The following is a 26,835-nucleotide window of genomic DNA, read 5'->3' as shown; positions in this document are numbered from 1 at the left end:
ACTTGCAGGATTCTCATCAACGTTGTAGTTTTTTTTTTGAGAAAGATGAATGAGACTACACTGTTTGGTGGGAAGTTGCAGTCATCCACTTTTAAAACATATCTTCAACCTATACATGACAGACTTTGCCACTGATCTTATGCAATTGCAGCTTAGGCTGAACATCAGTTAGGAAGGAGGAAATAATCCACTTGGAAACTTTAATTGTAATACAAGAAGTTATTGAGTGTCAGTTAATTATTGCTTTCATTTGTAGCACTATTGAGGTGTACTATGAGGCATGATAAGTTTCTTAAACTCTCTCACCTACAAAAATATTTGTCAGTCAGTTGGTCTCATTTAGTGTTAGTTTTCACAGATATGTTGGTCATTATCGATTGCTTTACGTTTCACTTTATGTTTTCAATTTCTATTCTCTGAATATACGCAACAGTTACCAGCTTAAAAGGTTTCCCCACCCCTCCAGATTTAACTGGTCTTGGTTTAAAACAGTTTCCAAATAGCTACCATTATAAATATACAGAAGTATGTGTGCGTGTGTATATATATATATATATGCCTGTATGCATATAAGTATAAATTTTAGTATATTTATTACATACTTCCTCCAGCTGCTTTTTCAAATCCAGAATTTCTTTGCGACATCTCTTCAGGAGGGCATCATCATCAAGTACTTCATTGACTTTTGGAGTATTCTTCATTCTTTTGGCTGTATTGGCAAACTGGAAGAGCAACCATATTCTCTCATGGACAACAGCAGTTAAAGAACAAATACATCAAGAGACTTATTTTTTCTCTTATTTCCCAACAGAATTAAGGGAACAGTTGAATGAAAGAAAAATGCGCTTAAGCAAAACCACACCTAATTATTTTTCAATATAAAGATCTAGAGAGCACCAAAAGGAAGACAATCCTGCCTAAAGTTCATCACTAGTTCATTTACCCTCTCTTCTTGTAGAAGCTGTCTAAAATGTTGTCTAACTGCCAAAAAGCTTTAGCTACCCAACCTAGTACACCAATGCGACTGAGAGAACATGCAGAGTACAAAATAAACACATTTCATGTCCCAAGAGCAGAGGACCTTTAGAAGATTGAAGTGACTAAAGACTCCCGTCTGTCACATTTTTTTCCCCACTCCAAGCCATCAATATTAAAGTCTAGAATCAGAATAATGCTTGAAAACAGGCAAGAAGTTTTACCTGAAGAGTACTGAGTGTTTCATCAAAAGAAACAGGAGTAATTGTACAAATAATAACCGTCTTAGCATTTCCTCCAAGAGAGTTCTGTAGAATTCGAGTCAGCTTGCTGTCTCTGTAATTTATGAAACTGATGGGAAAATGAGAAAGAAAACGGATAAAAAAGAGTCATTTTTCTATGAAAACACAATATTTTCTTAAGGTGACAGAACATTTAGGAGTGTTATATAAAATACTATTTTATGTATAAAGAGTTTTAACTTCTTAATTTATTAGTGACTTGTCCTAAAAGAGGTATGCCAACACAAGCACTTACCCAGAAGGGTCGTCACAAAGCTTTTTGATAACTTGACCCAGAATGAACAAACTCCGATTTATATTGCAGCCTTCTTTCAGTCGGAGACCTAGGTATTACACAGTATTTTTTTTCTTGAATAAAACAACATTTAGATACTTTTTTAACATGCCAAGGTGTTGTGTTACGTTATGCTCAGATGGATTGTCCAGAGTTAAATCTCAAGTACCAAAATGCACTGTGACACATCAGCACTCAATATCAAATCTTTTAGAATAACCAAAATGAATCAAAGTCTATCACAAATGAGCATTAATAATCTTCACTTAGTAGGTAGTCAGGGCCAGAGGAATGTGAATTTTGTTTACAAAGTTTATTTCGTATTTAGACATGTAATTAATATAGGCATTTGCAAAAAAATTTAATAGAATCCAAGTGTACCAAACCAGCCTTAGATTCAACTTTCAGGGTAGTTACACCTTTTAAGACAGGATATTAACATGTGTTATTCTCAGATTACCTTTTTTTTTTTTTTTTTTAAATAAAGGCATTTTTGTTCTTCATGCTGTCATTTTAACTAAGCTTGATTGTTAACACAGTGAGCTATCTACTTACTCTTCAGCTTTATATGTATATAACAGTCTGTACGAGCTTCTAATGATTTCTTTACTACAGACGATTCATCTTCATTATATTAGTACAGCCGACAATTTTTGCTGGACCTGCTACTCTAGAAAAGCCATACAACTACACAATTGTCTGCACTTTATAACTGTTCTGTTATTTTCTTGAGCAGATCCTGCCCTACCAAGTGGAAAATACATTACTTATAAATAACAACATCACATGGATAGTAGCTTCCTTTCCATCATAGCCTCTCATTAAACCTTAATTAACAAAAATGGTCATGAGGAGAACTTCATTTAACACTCACCTTCAGATCCTGTTTGACTAGCTCTTTCACTGCCTGCCAGATCTACCAAGTTCTGTAAAATTAAACATTTCACAGATTAGTTCTGGGGGTAATTTATTTTTAGATCCTCTTAACTCTAAATCTGTGCTAAGAATTTCATAAACTGTAGCTATGCTTAGGAAAAAAAATAGGGAAAAAAACCAAACAAGTTGTCTCTCATTACTGGAAGTAATACATAACTCCACAACATTTCAAAAAATAACTTCAAAGTGCCTAAGGATATGAAATAAGATCATACGAAATCTATTAATAGAATAGAATTTCTATATAGAATTTCTATTAATAGAAACTCTATTAATAGAAGCCTTAATTTTAGCTACCTCAGAATTATTTCACTGGGTTTGTCAGTGATCAGGAACACTCAGAAGGTAAGCTATGTTTAACAAAAATGGGGACACACACTGACAATAGTCCCTTACGCTCCTGGGGAGGACATCACACTCCTCAGTCCAGCATGTATTGTCTAGGAACTCTAACCACATCAAAATTCCCTCTGCTGGGAGGATATCCTCCAGATAACGCCCCAGGAGTCTCCCTCCATACAGACGATCAGAAGCATGATTTATGCCTAAGAAGCATCTGATAGAAATTAACAACAAAACGTGCTTGCAATGTCGTTATAAAATAACATTTTTCTCACAGGCAAGCTGTAACAGTAAACTCCCTGCTTAAATGCCTACTTAACAACTTCTTAGAGTACTTCTTACCAAGTGGGACACCATCACTGCTCCATCACAGTTTGCATTTGCAAGGTCACTTCGTTCTCTGCTTTCAATTATCTAGAAGAAGCAGGCACAATAAGCTTTTGTCACTCAAAAAAAATAATAAAACAAAACAACCTTCTCATAGGAAAAGGCTTTTACCATTCTGAAGATAGTGTGAGAACGGCTGCTGTGTTCATTCATTTTTGTTTCCCCATAATGGCGATTTTCTGTCAAAAAAGAGTATTAGAAATACTTCTGTTTCTGAAATACACATGTAGAAATACAGCCCAATAAACTGGAGATAAAAGACAAGGACAGCTTTTAAACTCGCAAACAGCAATTTCTGAATATAATCTCAAAGAGACACCCATGATTCTAGACATATAGAATTCAATACTTTTCTAAAATATCAGCTGACATTGGTTAAACAACTTACTTTCTCCTTTCCTGATCCATTCCATAACTTGTTGTGGGGAAACAACCACCTCTTCAATCAGGTCTTCTACATATGTATTTCTCTTTTTTTTTTTAAAAAAAAAAAAAAAAGGTAAAAACCAGTAATAAATAACTTACTGAAATTTAAAATTCACTTGAATACATTAACATTACCAAGAATTATTACTGTACTTTTAAAAGGAAGCAAGATTAGTTGAATGTATTTTTGCTTTAATTTGCCTCTGGAAAAAAAAATGATGAGGAAAATTTAGACCTATAACAGTACTATAACCTAAAAAGACAAAAAACAGAGATCTGGCAACCATCCTAAAAATTAAATTGGTAAGGGAGATTCCTTCAGAAAAGGTCCAGAAAGATATATCTGCAAGTGTTATAAGGCCATAATCATAGAACTAATAAGTCTTCCCAGATTCTAAAAGCATTGATCAAAATAATTAAAAAAAATAAAAATAAAAAAACCACAGTTCGTCACAAAGCTTGATATCAAGAAAATAAGGATGGCATTACTTTATTTTTCCCTACAGATTATCTTACTGGGTAGTATTAGTCTGATAACTTTTCTGTGATTACAGTAGAAGAAAATTGTAGCCGCTTTGTAGATGATATACAGAGTTGGTTTAATAGCATCTTTCTATCTTTTGAAGACTTCTAACACATTGAGCTAGGGAATCAATACCATGTTTGTAGTTCCATTAGCTAGAAGACTCCCAAGTATTCACTGTTTTAGTTAAATAAAATACACGCTCTTGGAAAACTTCAAGGATGAAGTCTACATTTTATAAACATTTATAAAGATAAGTCAGCAACAGCAAGCCCAGCTTCACTGTTGCTATTCTATTACATAAAGTGCCTTTCTGCTATCTTTGAATATAACAATTACAGTTTGATATGGAAATGTTTTCAACTAGATGCCTCAAAGCTTTTTTTTTCCCCCTCAAGCAGATAAAATTGTTACGTCTTCTTACATTAACATAATATCCACTTACATTAACATCCTCACGAATTCCTAGAGGCTTCTTTTTCCTGATATCACAAAGCAAATCTGTAATGGTCTCATTGTAGATTTCCATGTAGGAAACTCTTAACAAGAATTCTCTATCTGGAATCTAATGATCACAGGAGGAAATAAAAATAATATTAAGAAAATTAGATCAGACTAAACAATGAACACCTTTTAATTAAAGTATTCTGAACTCAAAGCTATGTGCTTGGATATCATTCCACAGACTTCCTTCCCGCATCCCTTTTGCTTGTGAGCGTCTACAAATATAGATGCATTTCCTTCTATTCCATCTCCTTCCTGCTGCATTAACGGTGTATCACGTTTATTAAGTCATAAAAGCAAATTAATTGGTCTACAGAAGTGTGACAATAGGTCAACTCAACTCCCCTTTCCATATTTAATTCTCTTCTCGGTGTAGCTTGACTTCTCTCTCTTCTTACCTGGATCTACTTTGCTAGGAAAGGCCACACACTAGACTACAGCACCACGGAAAATTTAGTTACCTATTTTTTTTTTTTTAATTACATGGCTTTAGTTACTTTTGTACACCCTAAGGTATTCTGCACCTCAAAGGAGCAGTGATCATTTCACATAACCAATATTCATAACCCGAAATCCTCAAGGCAGAAGCAAATACTCTGCAAATAATGTTTCAATTTGTACTTTCTCCTTACTTCCTATCACGTAACAGGATTTGGGCCCTGGGGGTGGTGCAATGAGTTGCACGGAAGCCTTCCCAACTTAACAATGAGGACACAATACATATTTGGTTATCTGATGATATGCTATGCGATATCAATCCAGCTGGATCTCATGCATGTCCATACAGATGACAGCTGGACAAGAACCAGACATATCACGGCCACTTCTCTTTCTCAGAAGAACCAACAGGGTTGTACATTCAAACTCCAGGGTTAATGACAGCCGTCTCTAGTGGACTCAAATTAACAAAAAACCGTAAGGAGCAGTTTTGTAACCTGAAATCAGTTCCTTACACACTGCTCCTGACATGCTCACATCAATCTGCTATTCCATTCCCCAGACAGCCAATGTCCTACGTCCTGGGTGTAGACCCAGGGAATCCTTTCTAGTATGGTTCTGGACCATGTTATACCTAGATTCCCAGACGACTCTGGAACTATTAGCATTGACCAATTTGGCTTCTGATTCTTTTGAAAGCCTGAAGTAAGTAAATTCAGTTCAATATTCTTCCCACTTTTAAAAAAAGTCTTTAATATAGTTAATATTTTGAAGCTAAGAAGAATAAAGAACAAAGCTTCACCACTTTACCTAAGCTTGTAATTCAAGTGTAATATATTTGCAAGTTTAAAAACAACTGTTTTGTTACTGATTTGATTCCAAGTATTCCACATTTTTTTATTTTTTAAAACCAATCGCATCTCTGCAAGCTTAGCAAAGTGAGTGCAACATATCGTCCAATATAAACTGTTTATTTTCTTCATAAACTCCTTAATGCTACAATTATTTTTCCTGTAACATTCAAAAATATTGCTAGTCCTTTCAGTCACTTCAATTTCATGGAGCTACTCACCTCACAAATAATTTTGAAGACGTGTTGAATTGCGTTAGGGATAATGCCCACAGAATCTTCATTTCCCATCATTGTGTACGTCTTCCCTGAGGCAGTCTGTCCATATGCAAAGATTGTGCCTAGGAAGATGATTAAGTTTTACTGATTATTTCTAAATTACATTACAAATAGGATTAAAACACAATTGTAAAACCTACCATTGTAACCTCGCACGGCTGACTGTATAATTGGAACAGCTACACCTTCGTATAATTGCTGCGTGTTGTCATTTGAGTGAAAGACACGATCTTAAAAAAAATAAATAAGAAATAAAGCACGTAAGGACGTTGCACTGCAAAGCAAAAACAAGCTGTCATCTTATTCAGCAATGCTGACTTCAATTATTGTATCATGGACAGAGTCTTTATAGGATAATTTAAACATAAAACACAATTGCGTCACTACTGCGCCAGACTTAAGGAACAAAAGATTAAACTCAAAACCAAAAGAGTTATGATGCAAAGACAACAGAGAATCAAAGAAACTAAGAATGACAGACGCAGTTAATCAGTCATCCCATTTCATCCTAAAAATGGTTAAGGCTAATTTACGTATCAGGACTGTAAGCTTGACAAGACAGGCTACTTGTTAAAGCTGTAGCTTGGGACACATTCTTCCGTACACTTTGGAAAAATCGTTTTTGGAGATGAGTACATTGGATCAGTAGGAAAATGCTTAAAGTGAAAGAGCTACAGGATCTCACATTCATGTTATCCCAATGCTCTGGGCTAACCATAGCCATTTGTAACTGAAACGTGAGTACGCTACAGAGGGCATCTTCCACCTTACTTCCATATAAACGGAACCCAGCTCCTGTGCTCCAAAAACACTTTGCAGTGCAGACTAGCACAGGAAAAGTAACTTATAGCAGGAAGTTGACTTCAAAAGGTGAGTTCCTGGTCTGCACTACAACAAAAACACTGTATGCCTCAATGGAATATCTGAAGAATTATGAGACTGAGGAAAAACAACAACAACAAAAAAAAAAACAACAAAAGAGAACTACGATGTTGCAAAAGCTATGGTAACCAGTGTTAGTATGCGTTTAAGTTGTACAGTAATGAAGGCCCGTGTAAGCTCCAAGCTGTTTATTTCCACATACTTACCGTAACTGAACACTTTGGTGCCATTCACTTCCGAAATCGTATTATTCTCACTCCTCCAGTAAAGCGACGCTTTATCCTCCAGAGCGCTTTCCCTACAAGACAAAACACCCCGTTATCCTCATTAGCTCCGATCCGCACCCCCATGCCGCGGGTCCACCGCCCCCCTTCCCCTCAGAGAGCCTCGCCCTCACCTGGCGATGAGCGGCCGCAGCCGCACGCAGACGGTGACGGCCCCTTCCTCCGCCATCCCCGCGGCCCCTCAGGCGCCCCTCAGGTGCTGGGCGCTCCCCCTCGCCCCCCGTCACGCAGCCCGGCCCCAACCGCCGCCGGAGTTTGAACTCGGCCCGAGGCCGCTTCCTATTGGCCCGCGCCGCGGCGGAGCGCACCACTCGCTGACGGGGGGAGAACGGCGCCCGTGGGGGCGGAGACTCAGAGAGCCGTGAGGGAGCGGGCGCAAAATGGCTGTCCGCGCGGGTGGAGCCGGTGTTAGCCCCCTTTTTGTCGTGTTAATACGGTTTATATCGGATTTGAAGCGCGGGTTAGAGAAGTATCTCGAGGCTGTTCAGCTCATAGCTACGTTACTTGAGGAATCAGAGGCAGGCGGTCTCCCTTTTCGCCTGGAAAAGGCTCACGGTGCTGCTTTCCCGTGGAAGCCAAGGGGGCTTCGTGGCACTGCAGGGAGAGAGGCCGCTCCAAGGAGCCTACAGAAACCCCCAAAATAAAGCATCTTCAACTCACATTTAAGATGAACTTGTTTACGATCTATTTATTAAAATACTATTCATCTTTTTGGGAGAGGCACCTCCAAGGAGCCTACAGAAACCCCCAAAATAAGCATCTTCCGCTTACATTTAAGATCAACTCATTTACGATCTATTTATTAAAACCCCATAAATATTTAATCTTTTTAAGTATTCTTATTTCCTATATTTTAATCACGTCTTCCTCTTCATCACCCTCCGGTTCTTCTTCTCAGCTGCGGCTAAGGCTTTCTCCTTTGCAGCCTTGAAAGCCAGCTCTTCTTCCACCGCCGGGTCCATGGCCTCGGTGATCTCTGGCCCATCGGGGTATTCTTTTTGCACTGGCCCAGGCAGTGCAGGTGTATGGTTTTCTGGACTGTATTTGTGACCCCAGCCAAAGTAGATATTATTAAATTTCCTGAGAAAAAAAAAAATAACGGTGAAAAGTTCACGCAATCTCCCTGCAACAAAATATCAGTGCAGATACTCTCAGGGTTCCTTACTCTGCTGTGCAAATAGAGCGCAAGCTCCCTATAACACGTGTTTAAACGAACACAGCTCTTTCTAACTGTTGGATTCACTGCATCCAGCTCTGGGGCCCCCAGCACAAGAAGGATGTGGAGCTGTTAGTGTAGGTCCAGAGGAGGGCCATGAAGATGATCAGAGGGCTGGAGCACCTCTCCTGTGAAGACAGGCTGAGAGAGCTGGAGATGTTCAGCCTGGGGAAGAGAAGGCTCCAAGGAAACCTCATTGAAGCTTTTCTGTACTTAAAGGGGGCTTAAAACAAAGATGAGGAGAGACTTTTTATAAGGGCATGTAGCAATAGGATAAGGGGTAATGCTTTTAAACTGGAAAGAGGGTAGATACAGATTAGATATGAGGAAGAAATTCTTTGAGGGTGGTGAGGCACCAGAACAGGGTGTCCACAGAAGCTGTAGATGCCCCATTTCTGGAACTGTTCAAGGCCAGGCTGGTCTACCTGGGCAACCTGGTCTAGTGGGACGTGTCCATGCCTATGGCAGTGGGGTTGGAACTGGATGATCTTTAGGTCCCTTCTAACCCAAACCATTCTATGATTGTATACCTTCCACTTAAAAATCCCCAAGTGCTAAAATGATGAATGCTACGCTCTGTCACTGTGCGATATTGCAATATGACTCCAACTTCACATTAGTAACATAGAGCCATTTCTGAAACCAACTCCAGTGCTCATTTAAAGCTTCTAGTGGTAGTGACTGTACTGTGTCTAATAGAAACAACTGAAAATTAGAACAAAAGAATTAAGCTAATTTGTAGAAAGCACCACAGACTCAAGAATACAGGTTTTAAATCCAGGACTGTGGCCAAACACTAACTGGACATTTACATGCATCAGTTTTATGCTAGCATTTCCAAAGATGCTTCATTTTCAGTCTTGAACACATACTGATGCTGTGCACACTTAAGTGGCTTTCTCTATCAGTCTCAGGAATAATTATAATTCAGTCAATAAATTAATAATAAACCAAATTTGACTTCATCGGGCATGTATGTGTTCAGCGTATAGTCTGTGTTGTAACCATGTCAACTGGCTACTCACATGCCAGATGCAAAGGCATATGCTCCAGGCCATCGGTTAGACTGAAGGATTGCAACAGCATATTGAGGGATCAGGTTTGTAGAAGGCTGAGCTGTCCAAGCAGGGATGTTTTGAATTCCTGCAGGCAGCCAAACACACACTATATGAATAAATTGACTTACAAGCCACTACAAAATGTTTAAGACTGAGCTACAAGGCTTTCACAGAACTCAGGCAATGGTTATATTAAGATGCATGTTAGAAGAACTAAGTCACAAGCAATAAATGTAGACATTGTGTTCAGACAGGTGGTTTGGATGCAGGGGTAGGTATCACATGGATGCCAACAGTCACATACAGAAAGGATCATGTTCTTGAAATGCAGTAGTACTCACTGCTGTTTCTTTTGTCAAGGATTGTTTATCACTGAGGGATAAATTACATACGTATTTCATCCTGATCAAAGAATGGGGAGTTGAAAAATAATTTGCTATGGCTACAATCTAATATTTAGGTTTCCATATCTCTATGATTTGCTGCAGTAATATGCTAGAGGATATAAATTCTTATTTGTATATCTATGCATGTGTGAACATATATTTATTTTTGTGTGCACGCTTTTCTTCTGTCTATAAAGGTGATGGAAAAATAGCTGAATGTATTTCAGGTGTGAGCTGTCTGGAACTTCCAGTAGCTTGACATATCTGAGTATTTTTTCCCTTCATTCTCAGCAGGATTGTTAACTAGTAAACCCAATCATTTCAGTTTTAAGGTCAATTCTGTTAACCATTTCACATTTGATTAATTTTGTAAAAGAATGTGGTTACCCTACAATGGCAAACTACATTGTTCTGTGAAGCATCAGAGGCCTATAACTTCAAATATTTTCTACCTAAACGCCAACATTCCCAGTGGCTCTAACAAAAACTGTATTCTATGAGGAGTACCTTCATCTTCAGAGAGCGGAGTGAGAAGGGGAGGTCCTATTTCTTGCTGTAGTTCATCTGGCTCCTCATCTTTCTCTTCCTCCTCTTCACCTTCTTCTTCTTCCTCTGATTTTTGTAAAGGGTTAATCCAAACACAACGACCCTATAATCGGTAAGGGAGAATAATAAATACATGCAACAATCAATGAAAGAATGCAAGCCAGTTAAAACAATTGGTTCAGGCACGTGCACACACAAGCGCAAGTTGGGGAAAAGAAAAAAAATATGTATTCCGTAATTGGTATGTTATTGACAGAGAGCTGCATGTATCCTCTTGGCAGAGTGCTCTCTTTACCCCTCATTCATTCCTTATCCCTGCTTATTATTGCAGAATGACCTCATAGCTCTCTGATCAGCTTTCAGCTATTTTGTAGTTTTCAGTTCTTTTAAGTACAATCAATCCATGCTGATGATAGACGCTGGACTTCATCAAAAAGACAAAAATCCTATACTTATTGACTGGGATTGTATCATTAAGCAAACATTTATTTCAATATTCATCTTGCGAAGAGATAGTAACTTGTTGCTGGCCTTTATTGGTCACAAACATGCTGGCATTATCTGTCTCTTCCTTGTCAGGCACAGGCTGTGAATATGCACAGAAGACAGACAGAACATCCTGTCCCTGTGCACCTGGGCCCAAGTCTAAACAAGCTTTTGAAATGCGTGTGCAAAGTCTTAGCTTGTACTCTGTATTTCAGTTCAACAATTACAGAACACAGAAGGCACAAGAAAGACCACAGCATCCCATGTGTTTTTATGCCAAATTATCTTTATGTTCACAGTGAACAGAAGCTCCAGAAGATAGGAATTTAGTTCAATCCCTGCCTGTTGGGTTTGTATCCTTGCTAGATTACCAGTTATTGCAAGCAAAGAGATGAACACTTACAGACTTTTAAAGACTTACAGACTCTTACAGAATTCCTTTTAAAGTCTGCCTTATTTTTTAGCTACCAGTCAAAGGAACATTACAAAATGTTCTTAAAATTCTAATGATAATAGATTTTATTTTTAGAACTATTGCTTTGCTGGTAATAAAATTAAACTTTATTTCCTAGCGCTTGCTGTTATTTTACACTACCATTCTTAAGTGGGTATCCAGGAAAGACGACTGCATTAGTAAAACCTCTTTCCAGCACTAACCTGATATAACAAATATTTTATGCTACAATTTTATTTACAATGTTTTGGTTTTAGGTTTTTAAGCTTTTTTGTTTGCATGTTTCACAGCAGAAAGCAAGCAACAGAAGGTAAACCAGAAGAAAACACCAAATAAGTTTTGTTTAGCATACAATCATAAGCTATCTGATATTTAGCATCCTATCCAAGAAAACAGAATTAAAAACATTTTTGTCAAGTGAGGATTTCAAGAGAGGTAACCCAATATAGAAGACTGCCAGAAATAATTATCTATCAAGGCCTAACCCTACATGGTTATCTAAAGATAGGTTTGCACCTGAAGACTGAAAAAATCATGAAACATATGTATATTTAGGAACCTTCTAATATTTAAATATGTGCAACACATTTATATATTATATAATGTATCTAATACATTTTCTGTAGAAAATCTTTTCAGTCCAGTACTATTTCTGGTGAATAGTTCAAACGAGTCGGTGAGGAGCTTCATTTACATTCTGAAGCACTACTAGTATTACAGCGAGAATGGTACCTGAGGTCAATGTGACCTATGTGAGAACATACCTGCTCTAAAATACTCGGCACATAGTGTACCCACGTGGAGAGAGACTCCACCATTTCAGCCACAGAAAGAGCCTGAAAATCAGGGTTTTCTTCATATGCATCTCTTCCTCCTCCCCCTTCCTCATCTTCATCTCCTTCTTCCTCCGCAAACCGGTAAAATCCAATGGGACAGACGTGGGTTCCTGCTGAGATCCGAGCTATCTGTGCACGCAGGTAGTTGGCCTCAGTTCCAGGGAAAGGAGGGAAGCTCACAATAGGAGCATCCAGCCTACCAGTGAAGAACTTCTTGATTTTCCTGGCACAGACAATCTGTGCTGGTGTCACTGGAGGCAACTTCACCCAGGGTTTGCCAGGCTCATTGCAAACAAAGTAGACGTATTTATTAGCCCCAGTTCCATTTTCTTCTTTTGGGATGACAGGTGGGGGCTTATAGGTAGACTTCGGTGGTTCTTCTTCTTTTTCTTTCTCCTCATCTTCATCTTCACCCATCCTTTTCTCTCCTTCATCAGTAACTTCTTCCTCTTCTGTTTCCTCCTCCTCTGCTCCCTCCTGGAATTGTACTTCAGCTATAATATAGTTCATCTCCAGGCCCAAAATTTTGCCCCAGAAGCGACATGTCTGGATTGGCTGAGCACTAATGAGTTTTTTAAGGGCAAGAAATATGTGATAGTATTCATCTTTGCTCAAGCCAATTCCAGCCTGTTCAAAATAAAAGGCTGTTTCCATCACATTAGGTAGAGGAGTCTCTCCCTAGTAAAGAAAATCATGAGATAGAGCTGAGTAATAATAAAATTATCTATTTGAAAGATTGAACAATTTATCTACTGAAAGTCATACTTCGCTTTCCTATAGTGCACTCTCAAAAAGCTCTGCTGACATTCATTTACATCTTCCACTATCATTTAGAAAAATTAAAAATGACATTGTAAGGATAAAGAAGAGAACACAGATGAAGCGCAGCTTTTAGAATACAAGATCTCAATTTTCAAATTCACTTTTAATTATTGCAAAGTACAGAAAGAATTCTCACAAGGGATCTACAAAGAACTTCAGTGCTAGCGCAGGTTTTCTGTATAAGAGGCCTTGATGCCTGCAAACAATGCTGCTGTGTTGCCTTGTGTTTGTGTAAGATGCATGTGGGGAAAGCAGAAACATATTTTATACATTTAGACACCAGGGCAACAATATTTCTCTGGAATGAATGTTGTTCTTTTGGATACTTTGGCATAAAGCTCCCTTCATGATTTAAGATGGAATCTGTTAGAGTTAGTATGAAATACTGTCCCCTACTCTTAGTGAAGTCAGTAGTAACACCCCAGCTGGATTAAAGAGGGGCAGAACTATGCTGATAATGAGAATTTTATTAAGTGTTTCCATTTGCTTTATGGCCAGTCTCTCATTTCATGGGTGTAGGTGATTAAAACATACTAAGTTGTGCACAACAGGGTAGGGAATTTGGAAGAAGTAGTGCTGGTTTCACATGGAATATCCCTGGATCTCCCAGGTTTATTATGTCAAAGCAAGGTAGATACAAGTACGAAAAATTCCTTTCTGAAACACCCCACTTTTGTCCACTTTTTACCATTACATACTGTATACTGTTACTGTAAAATTAATAATAGGCTATGGAAAAGATGCAATAATGTATTTTCTATTGTTAGGATCTGTATTCTATGATAGCAATTAATTTGAATATATCCTTGTCATTTCATATGAAAATCAGTGTCTTATTATCTTTTTTTTCCCCTTAGTTTTTACAGGAATTCTCTTAATTTTTCTTTGAGTACAAATACTTCCATATATAACCAACTAAATACTGAAAATTTCCCTGTTTAATGAAATGGCTTTTTGATTCTAATAGTTGTTTCTTCTTGTAACCATATTTTTTTTTTCTAGTTGGAGAAGGAAGGACTGAAACTGCAGCTGGAGCTGGAAGGAACACAAAATTCTCTATTTTACAGTAGCAGCTGTGCACAATATTCTGAAAGAAGTATCCAGAATTATGGTTACTTTAGGTAAAGAAATATCAGGTTTAGATAAAGAAAAGAATTTGGGTGGAATATTCCAGGTTGAACGAGCGTATGAGAGATACTGTAAACTTTCCTTTCTATTTATCATCTCCAGAACATCTATGCTTTTAAAAGCTCAGGATACTAGATTTACTGCAGCAACTAAATTCCAAACTAAGTAACCAGCTGTGTTTTCTTCACAACTTGACACGGGACCAACTTAACTGTGAAGAGGGTACATGCTACTGTGGCTGTTAATCATTTCATGCAATCATGAGAGGCAATATTATGGGGGAGACCACAACTTCCACCTTTTCTCTTTTGCCTTCCTGCCACCCATCTCTCCAGTATATTTGATATCTATTTTTCTCTGATAATAACTCACTATCTTTTCTTCTAGTTCTTCATCTCCTTCTTCATATGCCTTGAGGAACAAAGTTTTACGCCTTTCTGCAGATTCAAATGTTGGAAGCATTGCAGGTTCATCTCGAAGAGTATCCATTTTTTTCTGAAATTGAGCCCACTTCACATCCTTGCTGATATTCTCAATTATGTCTACCACATTTGTGGGCTGTTCATCCAGGATCTTTGTTAGGGTATTAGCAAGATGATCATATCTGTCATATAAATATAAGGATTATTATTGATCTACTATTACAGAAGTCTTAGAATATTGTTTTTAATATCAAAAGTACAAGCTAATCACCTGGGCTTCAGAGAAATTGGAACAGTTAGATGAAAAGGGATCATGCAGCATTTTAGGAAATTAGACTTAAAACTAGCCTCTTTGTAATATACTTAAGAGTAGCCTCATCTTCCATTTTTTGTTTATTCCACATCTGACCGAGGAGCTAAAGCAGAATTCAAACCTGGCCTTAATCTAATCGAAGTCTCTTTGAACACCATAAATTCCCTTTGAAATTTTGATTGAAAGGGGCCAGACACACAATTATAGCACAGTGATTAAATACTGCATTTATAACATGTTCTGCTTTTCTATACTCTGCTATCCCTGATAGCATAACCCTTTACCCTTTCACCACTACTTCCATCTCCACTAATACTTCCTACCCCTTTCACTCTTGTCTCTTTTGCAGACTTACAAGTTCAGGCCAGATGTTGTGCTGCTCGTCAGCAAGTAGGCTTTTGCATTCTGAATTGCCAGCATTCGGGCTTCGGGATCTGGTATTTGATCATCATATGGGCTGTATCCTGGCTGATAGAGCCCATAACCGGGTTCGTGTGGCTGATAGGGGCCATGCCCATCTTCATAGGCTTGGTAATGCTCCTGTCCTACTCCGTATGTCTGATAGGCACTTCTTGGTTCCTGTGTTTGGTAAGGGTCAAATCCCAGCGCTTTGGACTGATTCATGCTTTGACTTGCCTCCTGCGCCTGGTGAGAGTCCTGTCCCTCTGCATATCTCTGGCTGAAGCTTACTTCTGGTACCTGGTGCTCATAAGAGGCTTGTTCCATCCCCTATGGATGATATTGAGTCAGGGTCAGTAATTTATACGGTGCCTGACCGACACTTTCTCGTCAGTAGGGGTCTCAGTAGCGTACCTGCTGCTGGGAGACCCTGCTTCCCAGCTCTTGGGGCTGATCAGCCCCCAACCCTACCTCCTGCTGTTCCCGGGAACCTGCTCCCGCTTCTGACATCCGAGGCCCCGACTCCTCAGAAAGAGACCGAAAGAGGCGTCCGCCGTTGCTAGAGGCGCGGGGCCCGGAAGGGGTGGACCCGGCGGCAGTGCTGAGGAAGGGCCGGACACCCGCCGCCATTTGCCGCCGCGCCCCGCGGGCGCTTGGAGTCCGCCATTACAGGTGGGCTCCGAGGGGGGCAGCGTTCGGGGCGTTGCCGCCTCCCACCAGTAATCAAATGTTAAAATGCTAAGGACGAGTTTCAGTGTTACAAGGGAAGAACCTGCTGACTTATTAGTTACTCAAGATTTGCTTGACAGAAATGTGGTAGCGCAGCGGGGCATGCTTTTGCAGCTCCATCAGGTGTTGTGCTACAGCGCTACCAACTACAACAACTGGTTGAAGTTATGTTAAAGTTTAAAACCTTCACTGTATGTCAAAAAGTTTCTCATGTAAATCATGTCCTTTGTTGCTTATGCTCAACCTCACATCATCTTCTTAATTGCTTATGACCAAGTCAGTAAAGAACTCTTACTAGTTGACTAACCATGTACCTAGTATTCAACAAGGAGGCTATAAAACAAGTAGTTGTTTTTTTCGTAAGCCTTTAGGCAAGCACATTTAAACAAACGTCTAAAGCTGGCCGGCCCAAGAGTAAGTGTCAAATGTTTTCTAAAAATTTGACATGACAAATAATACCATGCCAGGGTACCCGAGTGAAGAAAATGGAGCTGTACACATCTCTACAAAATGCCCTGTTAACGTTATAAAACAAAATAGTGCAGCTGTTTGAACTGTAAAATATTCTTAATCTGTGATCAATGGATGAATTAACATAATTTTTTATAAATACAGCTTATTTTGGATACTTCTTAGAAGTAACCAGAAAAAAATAATTCTGATGAGGCATTGCAAATTGCTTTCCAGTTCCAAGAGAGTGAATGCCAGAAGTACCACTGAGGAATCCGACTTTGAACAGCAGCAACAACAAAACAGCTTTCCACATCCTTTCATAGGCAAGGCATTTAGAAGAAGAATTTAAAAGTTCCTGCACAACGTCCCTGTGATGCCAAAAAGTAAGGTAATATCATGAAAATGTTAATTCTGCTGAGATTCAACATGAAGAGGTTTTGACTTCCTGGTATTTGCAAGGAGTGCGCCGAAGGTCGTAATTTTGCAGATGTATTTGCAGAGCTTACACATCAACTGCAGAGGGCGCTACAGTACTTGTGAATTACTTTTTATTTGCTCTCCGTAGTTCTTATTTGGAGGAAAACCTTGATTTGTTGTTTAGTAATTAATTTATATAAAGCGTATAAAATTATCATTATTTGTGTAATGTTTTGTGAGGCACCTGCTCAAGAAAGGCCAAGTGCTTTATCTTTACAATCTCTATTAGCAAAGAAAGAGAAAATTAAGAGCATGCGTATTTTGCCACAGTGTTACTCTCTGCCTTTACTATTATATAGATTATTAAATCTACGAGGGGCTCAGGGCAGAGAGTACCTCAGTGCAGAAGGATGTTTTATCAACATGGCGTCATGATCTCTCACCAATAAAGAAGAATAGCAACTGAATTTGTACAATAATACTGCAGAATCTCACTGTGGCGAACACAATCAGTAGGATGTGTTAATTAGCTGAAGAGTAACTAAAGTATTTCCTAATGTTTTTCCAAGGGAGATGCGCTAATGGCTTGTGTTGATACCTGACCACAGCAGATGGTCTCTCTTGTACTATGAATTCAAGACATTTTTTCAACAGCACTTTTTAAACTGAAATCTTGTTGTCTGCTGACTTCCACTCGCAGATCCAGAGGTGGTATAAAATGTCACATGTAGAACTGAACATTTGTTGCATTGCAGTACAGTTTCATTGCTGAATTTTGAACACACTTGCACTGGTAGGGGACTCTGAATAGAGCTTCCCATTTCACATAGGAATCCTTCTGTGCTCTGTTAATTTGAAAGCAATCATTGAATTAAAAAGCCCAGTTGCAGGTCCCACATGTGTGTCTTCCCAGAAGCATGCTTTCACCATCAGACTGATAAGTAGCAGCTATAACCAGTGAGGTGGTTCCTGTGAAGTGGGCAAGGCAAGTTTATCTGCATTTTGCCCTTGTCTTAGGAGTTGAGTGCTAATGCTTTCTGCGCAAAAAGTGTTCCTGCAAGCAGCTGCCAGGTGTGCTGTCTGTCAGCTCGCTAGAGAGGAAGGCCTAATTAGTCAATTTTTAGGTTGCAAATCATGTTTAAGACTGAAGTGCCCCTGAGCATGTGAAGATGAACTTTACCTTTTCCTTTAATGTACGTTTATGAATTAAATACGGTCAATCTGCATGTAACTAAAAGACTTCAAGAAAAAAGGTATGAAAAGATTGTTAACTACAAAACTACTACTTATGTTTTTTCTCTGTTCAGAAGCTAGCAACATTAATTTCTCCTCAGTTCCAAAGCAGTTTCACACAAATTTATACTCCATTAAAAACACAAGTGGCTTTAACTATGTAAATTTTATCTTTTTTTCTTTTTTTTTTAACCCAGAGCATCAAAATGTATTTCAGCATCATTTTTAGAATATAGTTTTACATTTGATTGAAACTATTTGTATTTTTTAATAGCAATTTCCTGGTAAAAATCTAAGTGCTTGTATACACAGAAGCAAACATTATTCTACAAGTCTTAGATGTATATTGTACAGAGAGGAATAGATGCTTGTACAAGGTCTTCTTAAAACATGGCATTGACTTAATTTCGTTAGTTACGGGGGTAGCATAGAGTTTTTAGTGTTGGTGTGTCTCTGGTTCTTCCGTAGGGCTTGATTATTTTCTCAAGTCAAACGGCATTCCTCAGGTGGTCAGAGAAGTTAAATTAGTGCTGGCAGTCAGAGGTGCTTTTCTATGAGGCAGTATTATTAGGAAGCTGAGAGACCATCATCCTTCTGGAGGGGTCTGATGGGAAATGTGTAAGGTGCTTTGCAGAGAATAATAATAATTTGTAGAAATCTGATGCTGTTTTTTGCTCTTGCTGAAGTCAGTGGTCAGCGGTCAGAAGTCAGAAGTTCAGCATTTATTATGGGCTTCAGTGAAAGTAAGATTCCATCCTTTGTCATTTCATCAGCATTTGACTCCCATAACCTGGTTTATGTGGATGAACAGATTTTAATCCTGATTTGAAGGGGACAGTTGCCATGGTTAAGGCTGAGCATGACTTTGCATCCAGAGGTGTGAGTTCTGTATTTTGCATCCTCTGAGTTCAGAAAATCACCCTGAGTTACAGGAAAATGCTGAATAAATGCATTTAATTGTACATGGCTGTGATTATGTTCGTGTAAGGCAGCGAAATTTCAAGGTGGGAGAAAATCTTCTATCACCCGGTAATCTGAGTGCTAAACCTATGTTGTGAACAAAGCTCTTGCTTAAGCTACGTTATTACAGCGACCTGGTGAGGATTTTGGTGTGAAAAATGCAGGATATGGAAGTTTTTCAGATACTGAGTTCTAACATCTCTGTGATTGATTTCTATTTTTGGAGGTAATGGTATTTCTCTGTTTTGGGGAACTGTGAGACTGACTAAAAATTACAGTTTGCAGTGGACACCATGATTAGTGCTTTCTAGGTGCTGTATCTAAACTTTATTAGAATTTTCATTGATTTTGGCATGTCATTTCTTATCTTTCAGTACCATCAGAGAGCTGTGGGTTTTAATGATATTTATAAGGAGAAAGCATAGTTTTCTGGCAAAAAGGGTGTTAGCGGTTGTGCTTCTTTTAAATACATCCTGAGTTTAACCACTGTCAGCCTAGATGCTTTGTCCTGTTGCTCAGAACTTGTCCATTTCTTACAAGTCTATTAGATCACAGCTGCTGCAGATTTCACGGGCTGTGTGGAGTGATAATTGCAAGGGTGAGGTGAAAAAAAATAAAGTTGGTCCTTGCTGGCACATTACAGCTGTGATAAGGAGCTCAAGTGGGCCTGTTCTGGATCCATGCAGGGCTAGCCCAGCTTCTTTTCGGTGTTTTTGTTGACTGTTAAGTGAAGAAGTCCAAGTGGCTCGCTGGAGCAGTGCCTCGCCTTCAAGTCTACCTCTTCTTAAGTGTGTGTTCCTAAACTATTCTCATCAACTGAACCAACCAAATTTGTTGCATTGAGCCACACAGATCCTCATGGTTGTGTTGTTGAAGCAATGGGAAAATTTGGTGGTTGGAATCTAGGGTCTTTGCTTGCTCCAGGTGTTCCTATGTAGGAGTGGTGTGGTGTGTGTGGGGGCAAGACCCTGTTCTGCTCTGCCTCTCGCAGCCTTGAGGGATCTTCACTGGCTTCTGTCTCCTTGCTGGGCTCCTGAAGTTCTCCTGGGGTGGTGGTGGGATGAAAAGGAGGGAAGGTTTTGTTCAATAGAGAAATTCTTGGGCATTTTGTTTCTGTCGATGTTAGATTAAGAGAAAGTTAAAATTATAAAAATGGAGCAACAATTTATAGTAAATAAAAAGGAGGCTCGCTTTTCACATTTGTAAAAGCCAAAAAAACCCACCTGTATTTCTGAGAGTGATAAAATGAACTGTTACATTAGGTACTGCATTGAATTTATGATGATTATATGCAGTAGTTTTGTTCAGCTTCAGTGTGAGAATAACTGCGATCGCTTTGAAAGGATTATACATTTCAGTCAGTTCCTATTTTGCTGTTTCCCGTCTATGTGTGTTGTAGCACTAATCACTGTAGAATGGATTTGATAATTTTTTTCCTGACTGTGGTAAACCCTCCAGTCTGCAGCAGCAGTGTAAATCAGGGCACAGTGATTCAGCAGTATTTTACAAAAAATGAGGAAATGGAGAACTGGGCCTGGCATTTTACCCTTTCAAATGACTAGGAAAAGGACTGTGTAAACATATACTGTGCTGTTTATCAAATACTTATAAAATAGTCTAAAATCAAAACCCTGCAGAAGTGCGGATAGCATTGTTCTCATTATGGACTCTGGAAATGTCTAGGGGGTTCTGAGGAACTTAATGATGTACAAAAGTTGTTTCACTAGGATTATGTATATGTGTAAAAATGTTCACACAGGAGAAGCTTGTAATGTTAGGTTCAGTAATAAATAAGAAATTCTGCTCCAAAATCCATCTTTATATTGTAGTGTCATAAAATCAGCATTACTGAATTGACAAGCTTTGGATCAAGCACATTAGCATGAAGAAGTATTTGAAAAGCTTAGGCATATTACTTTTTTCTTTCAAAAATACAACTTTTCAGCCCATATTTGTTTAACAATGTCCAAGCAAGTTGCCCTGTATTTTGCCATTTCGACTGTGTGATGTGTAATAATTGACTTTTTTGATGGTAGCAGCAAGCTCAGAAATAGTGTTTTTAATTTGTCTGCTGAGTTCATATTGCAGTTGTGATCTCTATTTGAAATATAACTCAAAGCATAATGAGGAAGCAAGTCTATAAAGTTCACTCCGTGATGTTTTCCAAGAAGGAGAAATCCAGCTATATCATTGTTACTTTATGAAATACCATTAGATCAGTCATTTTCTCTGGAAATAATTTCTAGAAGTTCAAATATTCTTTCATTGTAAATTGGCCACCTAGGTTCAGTTTGTATTGTTGCAGATAACTGTCCCATTTTCTTCTTCCAGAGATGTAGAATTTCCTGTGAGTTCTACATCTTGCTACCTTTATTAACTTATTCTAGCAATAAGCACGTTCACTTGAAAATATTTTCTTCTTCTTTGCTATTTTTTTCTTTTTTTATTACTTTGGATATTGTTTCTGTTTTCACTGCATTTTCACTTTTTTTTCCTGTGAAAAACATGGCAAAAGGCAAAAATTTGCAGCAGCAATCAAAAGACTGTATTTAGGAGAAGGCAACGGGAGTACATACAAAGTGTCTCTGAGGTTTGTTTCACTGTATTATATATCTGTAACTTTTGCAAATATCACCAGATTTCTGATACAATGGTTTCCATCTTATTTTACATATAAATAAGTTTTCCATAGAAAATATGCCATGAATTTAGATAGTAGATTCTATTAGTCTGTTTTTCCTGCAAAATATTCATATAGCCATTGTAAACAGCATCTTGATCACCTGGATTTGAAATCTGCTTCCCTCTTTTATACTGTTGGACAGAACTGGTTCTGTAGCTGTCAGTGATGTTAATATGTTCAAAGCATCTGTATTAAACCATGTATTTATCTGTATTTCTCTGTCAAAATATGAAAAGGAAAAAAACTGTCCTTGTAGGAAACTCTAAGGGCATCCCTTAAGTATGTAAAAGTTAAGGACTAAAACATTTTAATTTTAGCTGTATGGAGTGAGATTGAGAACTCTTTCTAATGCTTATAGTTAATATACATAGAAAGGTTAAAATGTTTGGGAATTAAAAAGACGTGACAAACCATGCACTGAGCAAGGGATTGCTTAACTGTATGACATGGAAATTCTGTCATGGTATGCTATAAGTGATGCATCTCTTTAGGCTTTAATCACCCTTCTCAGAACTTAAAGGGGTCATTATTACCTTTTTTTTTCGGGGGTCATGATTATCTGTTTCACATTCACAACTTACAGATCTTCTCCTGAAGTAGAAAGCAACTTTTTCCTTCACTGTCTAAAGGAATAGGTAGGACTTAGTTCCTAAAGAACATCTGCTGGGGGCATATACCCTTCATATTAGCCTAGATAGAGCTTGGGCAGGGGAAGATCTGAATTCAGCTCCCTCAAATCATATTCCCTGCTCCTTCAGAAACGCAGCTGGGTCTGTCTGAGGGGGTGCTGGTTCAGGGCAGAATTCTGCTTTCTATTTTGCTTAATACTGAAAACACGCATTTCAATTTTTTTTAACCTTTTATAAAGGAAAACCACGACTGTAGAGCATAGCTGATGAGTGGCTTCGTAAGAGGTTCCAAGTGAGCTACTACTTAAGTAGTTTTCCAGGATACGGTAACTGTAAGAAGAAAACACGGGGAGCAAAAACTCAAGGTATCACAATAACTCACAATAGAGTTTGAGACTTCTCTTTGAAGAATCTAGGTCCAAACATTGTCAGTTAATCTGACAGTGTTTTGCTTCTTCAAGTGACCATCACCTTATTCAGAGGGCCAAATTCCATTCTGAAGTTCTCCGTACCTCATTGAGACAGTTATGGCTTAAATTCCTGTCTTCCATCAATCAGCATTACACATTTTTCATTAATGGTATTCTACAGAAGTTCTAAGTTTGTACATTTAAAAAATAATAAGTCTTTTTGCACAGATACAGATGTGAAGCAATAAGAATCATTCTTCATGTTTTAGAAGAAAAAAGGCCCACATCTCTTACTTCCAAAGTAGTGAGTGCATTTACCAATTGAAAATAAATTACAACACACAAAAATTTAGCAGGGTTAATATGCCTGCCTGTGCTACATTTCCAATCTCCTTGACAACTCATGGTAATCAGTATTTTAGGTGGAGATTTAATAAATACTGCTCAGTGTTGTTATGAGGTTTAACTACTGCTTTGAAGCAAACATGAAACTCAAATGAAAATGTTTGCTCAGTTTATGTTATTGGTATTCAAAAGAATATTATGGCTGTGTGGTTCTGAGCTAATTAACAGGTTTAATTATGTACCATTTGGCTTCAGTTTTGCATCCCTGAGCCTTAAAACACATCTTGTTAACATTCTTCTTTCTGTGGTTATTGTAATAGTGTCTGGTGTGCATCATTGCCTTTTATGCGAGTGGTGTACTTGCTAGAATAGGGACGCTTCCTCAGCCTAAGATCTTAAAGTAGCTCTGATTCAAAACTTCCTCAAATCCCTTATCCAGAGTTTGAACTTAGTATCTAAGTGATGTGAAGACCCTGTATTGACCTCTGTGGAATGATTAATTCAACACTTCTTCCCATGTATTCTTAGTCAACCTTTCGCTCTTCCCATTTATTCAATAATTCATTGACCAGACTGTTAACTGTGAATAATTAAAGCCAGTAATAAACCTCCTGGATTGTTGTGAGATAGCTCGCAGAACATTCAGGTCCAGTATTAAATGGTAATGTTTACATTGCCTTTCTCTTCATCTGCTTAACGCTGAAGTACCAAAACCAGAAAAAAACACACAACAAAACAATGTCAGAGGGAAAGGCTTATAAATAGAAGTCTTCATTCTTGATGAGTTCTCGACTTCTTAATCTTAAAATTCTTACAGGGCTTCATTCTGTAAATCAACGAAACAGTAATAGTAAACCCTACCAAGTACTCAAGAGATGCGGATATTAGAGTTACTTTTGGGAAATGGCATAGTTTCCAAAATTCTGTATCTATTTTGTAAGTTTCTTCCCCAAGCCTCATCTCCCTCTCCTCTATCTTTTTTTTGTTTTTCAGCTATCTGTGTAGGTGTGTCTTCCATATGCGAGGAGGAAAAATAAAATCTCCGTATGAGATTTTTAATGTTTAGCAGCTCCGCTGTTAACACAAAAGTAATTCTGATACCTCGCCAATTTTCATTCTAGTTTAGTTGTAAAGAAGCTGCTGCCAGCATTATGGCACAAAGAGAAGACCACATTTTGGCCAAAACAAAACACACACAAACCCCCCACGCTTCTAAATGTGTCACTGTTTGAAAGCATTGCATTTAACTGAACCCCAAAAGTAAAAGACTTATTTTTTTTGGACAAAGGTGGTGACGAAGAGCAATAATCATCATACTGACTTTCTAAATACGACAGCTGTAATTATAAGGCTATTCTCAGCTGGTTTTAATCAAATCAGTTTTATTGCAATCCATGAAACTGCAAGCTTTTGCTGCTTGAAAATCTCTCGTGGTGTGTCTGGGTCTCTTGATGGTTCGTGATGCTATCTTCTTCCCTTCCAATTTTCTCTACCTGTTCTAATTTTGAAAGTGAAGGAACAAGAGTGTTTTGAGATGAGCAGGTAAGATTAAAAAGTGTCAACAAGCAGTGGGACCCCTTGCTAATCGACGAGTTGATTAACTATTAGGGAAGGCAAACAAATTTGGCTAATAATATGCCAGAAGAAAGAAAACACCATATCTGAAATTCAGCAGTTAAAGGTAAAATTCATTTCAGTTGTGGAGGTGCCACTCTTGAAAGAGGCTGGAGTTGCAGTAGCGGTAGTTTTGTTCCTGAACTGGATTTCCTGAATCAGAGCTTTTTGCATAAGCGATGATTGCAAGAGAGGATGCTCAGGTTTTCTTCATAGGTTTCTGAGATCTAGCCCAGAAAGATGTACAGTCTTTTAACAGGCAAAAATGTGGTAAGTTTAACAGATAGAAAGAAAAGACCTATTCTGGCTGTATTATTTCAGGTTTATACTCCTTCAGTTTCAGCTGGCTAGATTCCTTCCGGCTCTGGGATTTAAAGAAAGGGCAATTGACATAGGAGACAAAATTCGTAGAAACAATTTATCTACTTAGGTGCAATGCACTTCCAGGATTAAGAGTTTCTTCTAGTAATATATCTGTTTCTGTAAACAGGTAGTAAAGTGAAGTAATTGGGTTTAGGAGCAGCCATTGCTCAATGACAGGAGAACATAATTTATCTGTTGTAATAAATAATAAAGGATCCATCATGCCTGGTTTGTATTATTCAGGTACTGAAATCTATTAAACCAGTAGGTATGTGAGAGTGAAGAATGAGAGGGAAACGTTAGTTTTCTTAGTTATTTTATGCGTTTCACCTGATATGTATAAACTTTGCTGATCAAACAATCCCTCAAACTCCCTATTAAGTGCTACAACTGCCTATCACCATTATTTTATTAAATCCTAATGTAAACATCAGTTAACAACCTCCCTCCTGCCTCTTTTAATTATGTTTAATGAGTAATTGATCCGAATTAACAGCAGGAGATGCCATGTCATTCCTATATTTTTAACAGATCTGTTAATATAATTCTGTGGCTATATTTGGCGATGAAGGGAATCTGCTATCTGTGATTCACCAGTCTGGGAGATGACTCAGGGCACGCGTCTTAATGAAGCACTGCTACTTCAGGCCTCTGACACTTGTGATGATGTTAAATAATTGTTCATTAGTTTCTGTTTATCTAACACTTGAGCTGATGAAGATTTTTCATTTTCATCTACAAGAAGGGCCTTTTAAATTCCTTCTTGAAAGATTTTTCTGCTAACATCTTCGGAGGAGAGAATGAAAAATACTTTAACAAGTGCATAGTAAATAAATCATACAAATCTGAAACCTGAAACACCACCGATCAGCTTGTCTGAAGTACTCAATTTTCAGTTAATACACTCAACAATAAATATAACAGGAATTAGTTATGTGAGAAACCGTTTTGCTTGTCATGGATTTTAGTTTTGATGTGCTGTTTTAATGAAGTCTGGATGTTTAGTGAATTAGAATCTTTGCCCATGCTGCCCATCCACGACTTCGTTGTGTTCGCTGTCTTTGTGTTTATCTAACGTTGGGCACTGTGCATTTGCTTTATGTGAAAGAGTTGTATCTAAGGCAACAAATCTCCAGCTTTATTGATATGCAAGATTTGAGTCTCCTAAAAGTAGTGGAGCTCTGCAGATTAACTCCAGGCCTAGATTTAAAAATGTGCGGTGATTCATCTATGTTTGAATGAGTTTTGTAATTTGAAAACAAATCAAAAGCTAAATGAATGTTGTAAACTCTGTGCTTTACCCACTTGTAAATAACGCGCATCAGTAGGAGCCCTTGCTCGCTAGCTGACTGGATGTGTCACAAATGTTGATGGTATAAAAGCCTCATCAGTGGACAGTTGTTCAATCAATTTCCTAGGAAGAGCAGATAAGATTCCCTCAAATGATGGGAGTTGCATATTTATGGCATATAATCTATATGCCATCTGCTAAGAGACAGGTGAGAAACAAAGTGAGGGGAGAAAAAATCAG

At 38.2% G+C, this 26,835-nt stretch overlaps 2 protein-coding genes and 1 long non-coding RNA gene across 17 annotated transcripts in view; 1 reads left to right on the top strand and 2 right to left on the bottom strand.

The window, feature by feature from the left end:
* Positions 1–7,716, bottom strand: part of CENPE (centromere protein E) — a 35,953-nt gene extending 28,237 nt beyond the window's left edge. Inside the window, exons 1-12 of one of the 2 annotated variants that reach the window (XM_080590627.1) lie at positions 7,516–7,716; positions 7,325–7,416; positions 6,377–6,466; positions 6,180–6,298; positions 4,611–4,730; positions 3,605–3,686; positions 3,328–3,395; positions 3,172–3,243; positions 2,426–2,477; positions 1,513–1,600; positions 1,200–1,326; positions 603–722 (exon numbers count right to left, since the gene is read on the bottom strand). In XM_080590627.1, coding sequence (XP_080446753.1) covers positions 603–722; positions 1,200–1,326; positions 1,513–1,600; positions 2,426–2,477; positions 3,172–3,243; positions 3,328–3,395; positions 3,605–3,686; positions 4,611–4,730; positions 6,180–6,298; positions 6,377–6,466; positions 7,325–7,416; positions 7,516–7,571 — 1,086 coding nt within the window. In that variant the 5' untranslated portion in view covers positions 7,572–7,716. The remainder of the gene's footprint in view (positions 1–602; positions 723–1,199; positions 1,327–1,512; positions 1,601–2,425; positions 2,478–3,171; positions 3,244–3,327; positions 3,396–3,604; positions 3,687–4,610; positions 4,731–6,179; positions 6,299–6,376; positions 6,467–7,324; positions 7,417–7,515) is intronic. The other variant, XM_080590626.1, reaches the window with a different exon arrangement.
* A 347-nt stretch (positions 7,717–8,063) lies between these two features.
* On the bottom strand, positions 8,064–16,114 carry LOC308194570 (radial spoke head protein 6 homolog A-like). The gene is given in 8 exon segments (XM_080590661.1): positions 8,064–8,296; positions 8,299–8,482; positions 9,644–9,761; positions 10,570–10,711; positions 12,313–13,062; positions 14,707–14,938; positions 15,425–15,798; positions 15,883–16,114. Coding segments are annotated over 8 exon segments (2,064 nt in total). The 5' UTR covers positions 16,099–16,114; the 3' UTR covers positions 8,064–8,248.
* The window catches only part of LOC308194595, a 281,017-nt gene continuing 270,183 nt past the window's right edge, over positions 16,002–26,835 (top strand). For 12 of the 14 annotated variants that reach the window (XR_013950690.1, XR_013950693.1, XR_013950694.1 and 9 more), the window contains exons 1-2: positions 16,271–16,409; positions 16,885–17,038. This is a non-coding gene — a long non-coding RNA (uncharacterized lncRNA). Of the gene's footprint in view, positions 16,141–16,270; positions 16,410–16,884; positions 17,039–26,835 lie in introns of those variants that run through there. The other 2 variants (XR_013950691.1, XR_013950692.1) reach the window with 2 other exon arrangements.

The sequence above is a fragment of the Anser brachyrhynchus genome, assembly GCF_964034855.1.
Source record: "Anser brachyrhynchus genome assembly, chromosome: 4".
NCBI lineage: Eukaryota > Metazoa > Chordata > Aves > Anseriformes > Anatidae > Anser > Anser brachyrhynchus.
The sequence above is the reverse complement of the archived record's forward strand: the minus strand, read 5'-3'. Positions and strand labels throughout refer to the sequence as shown.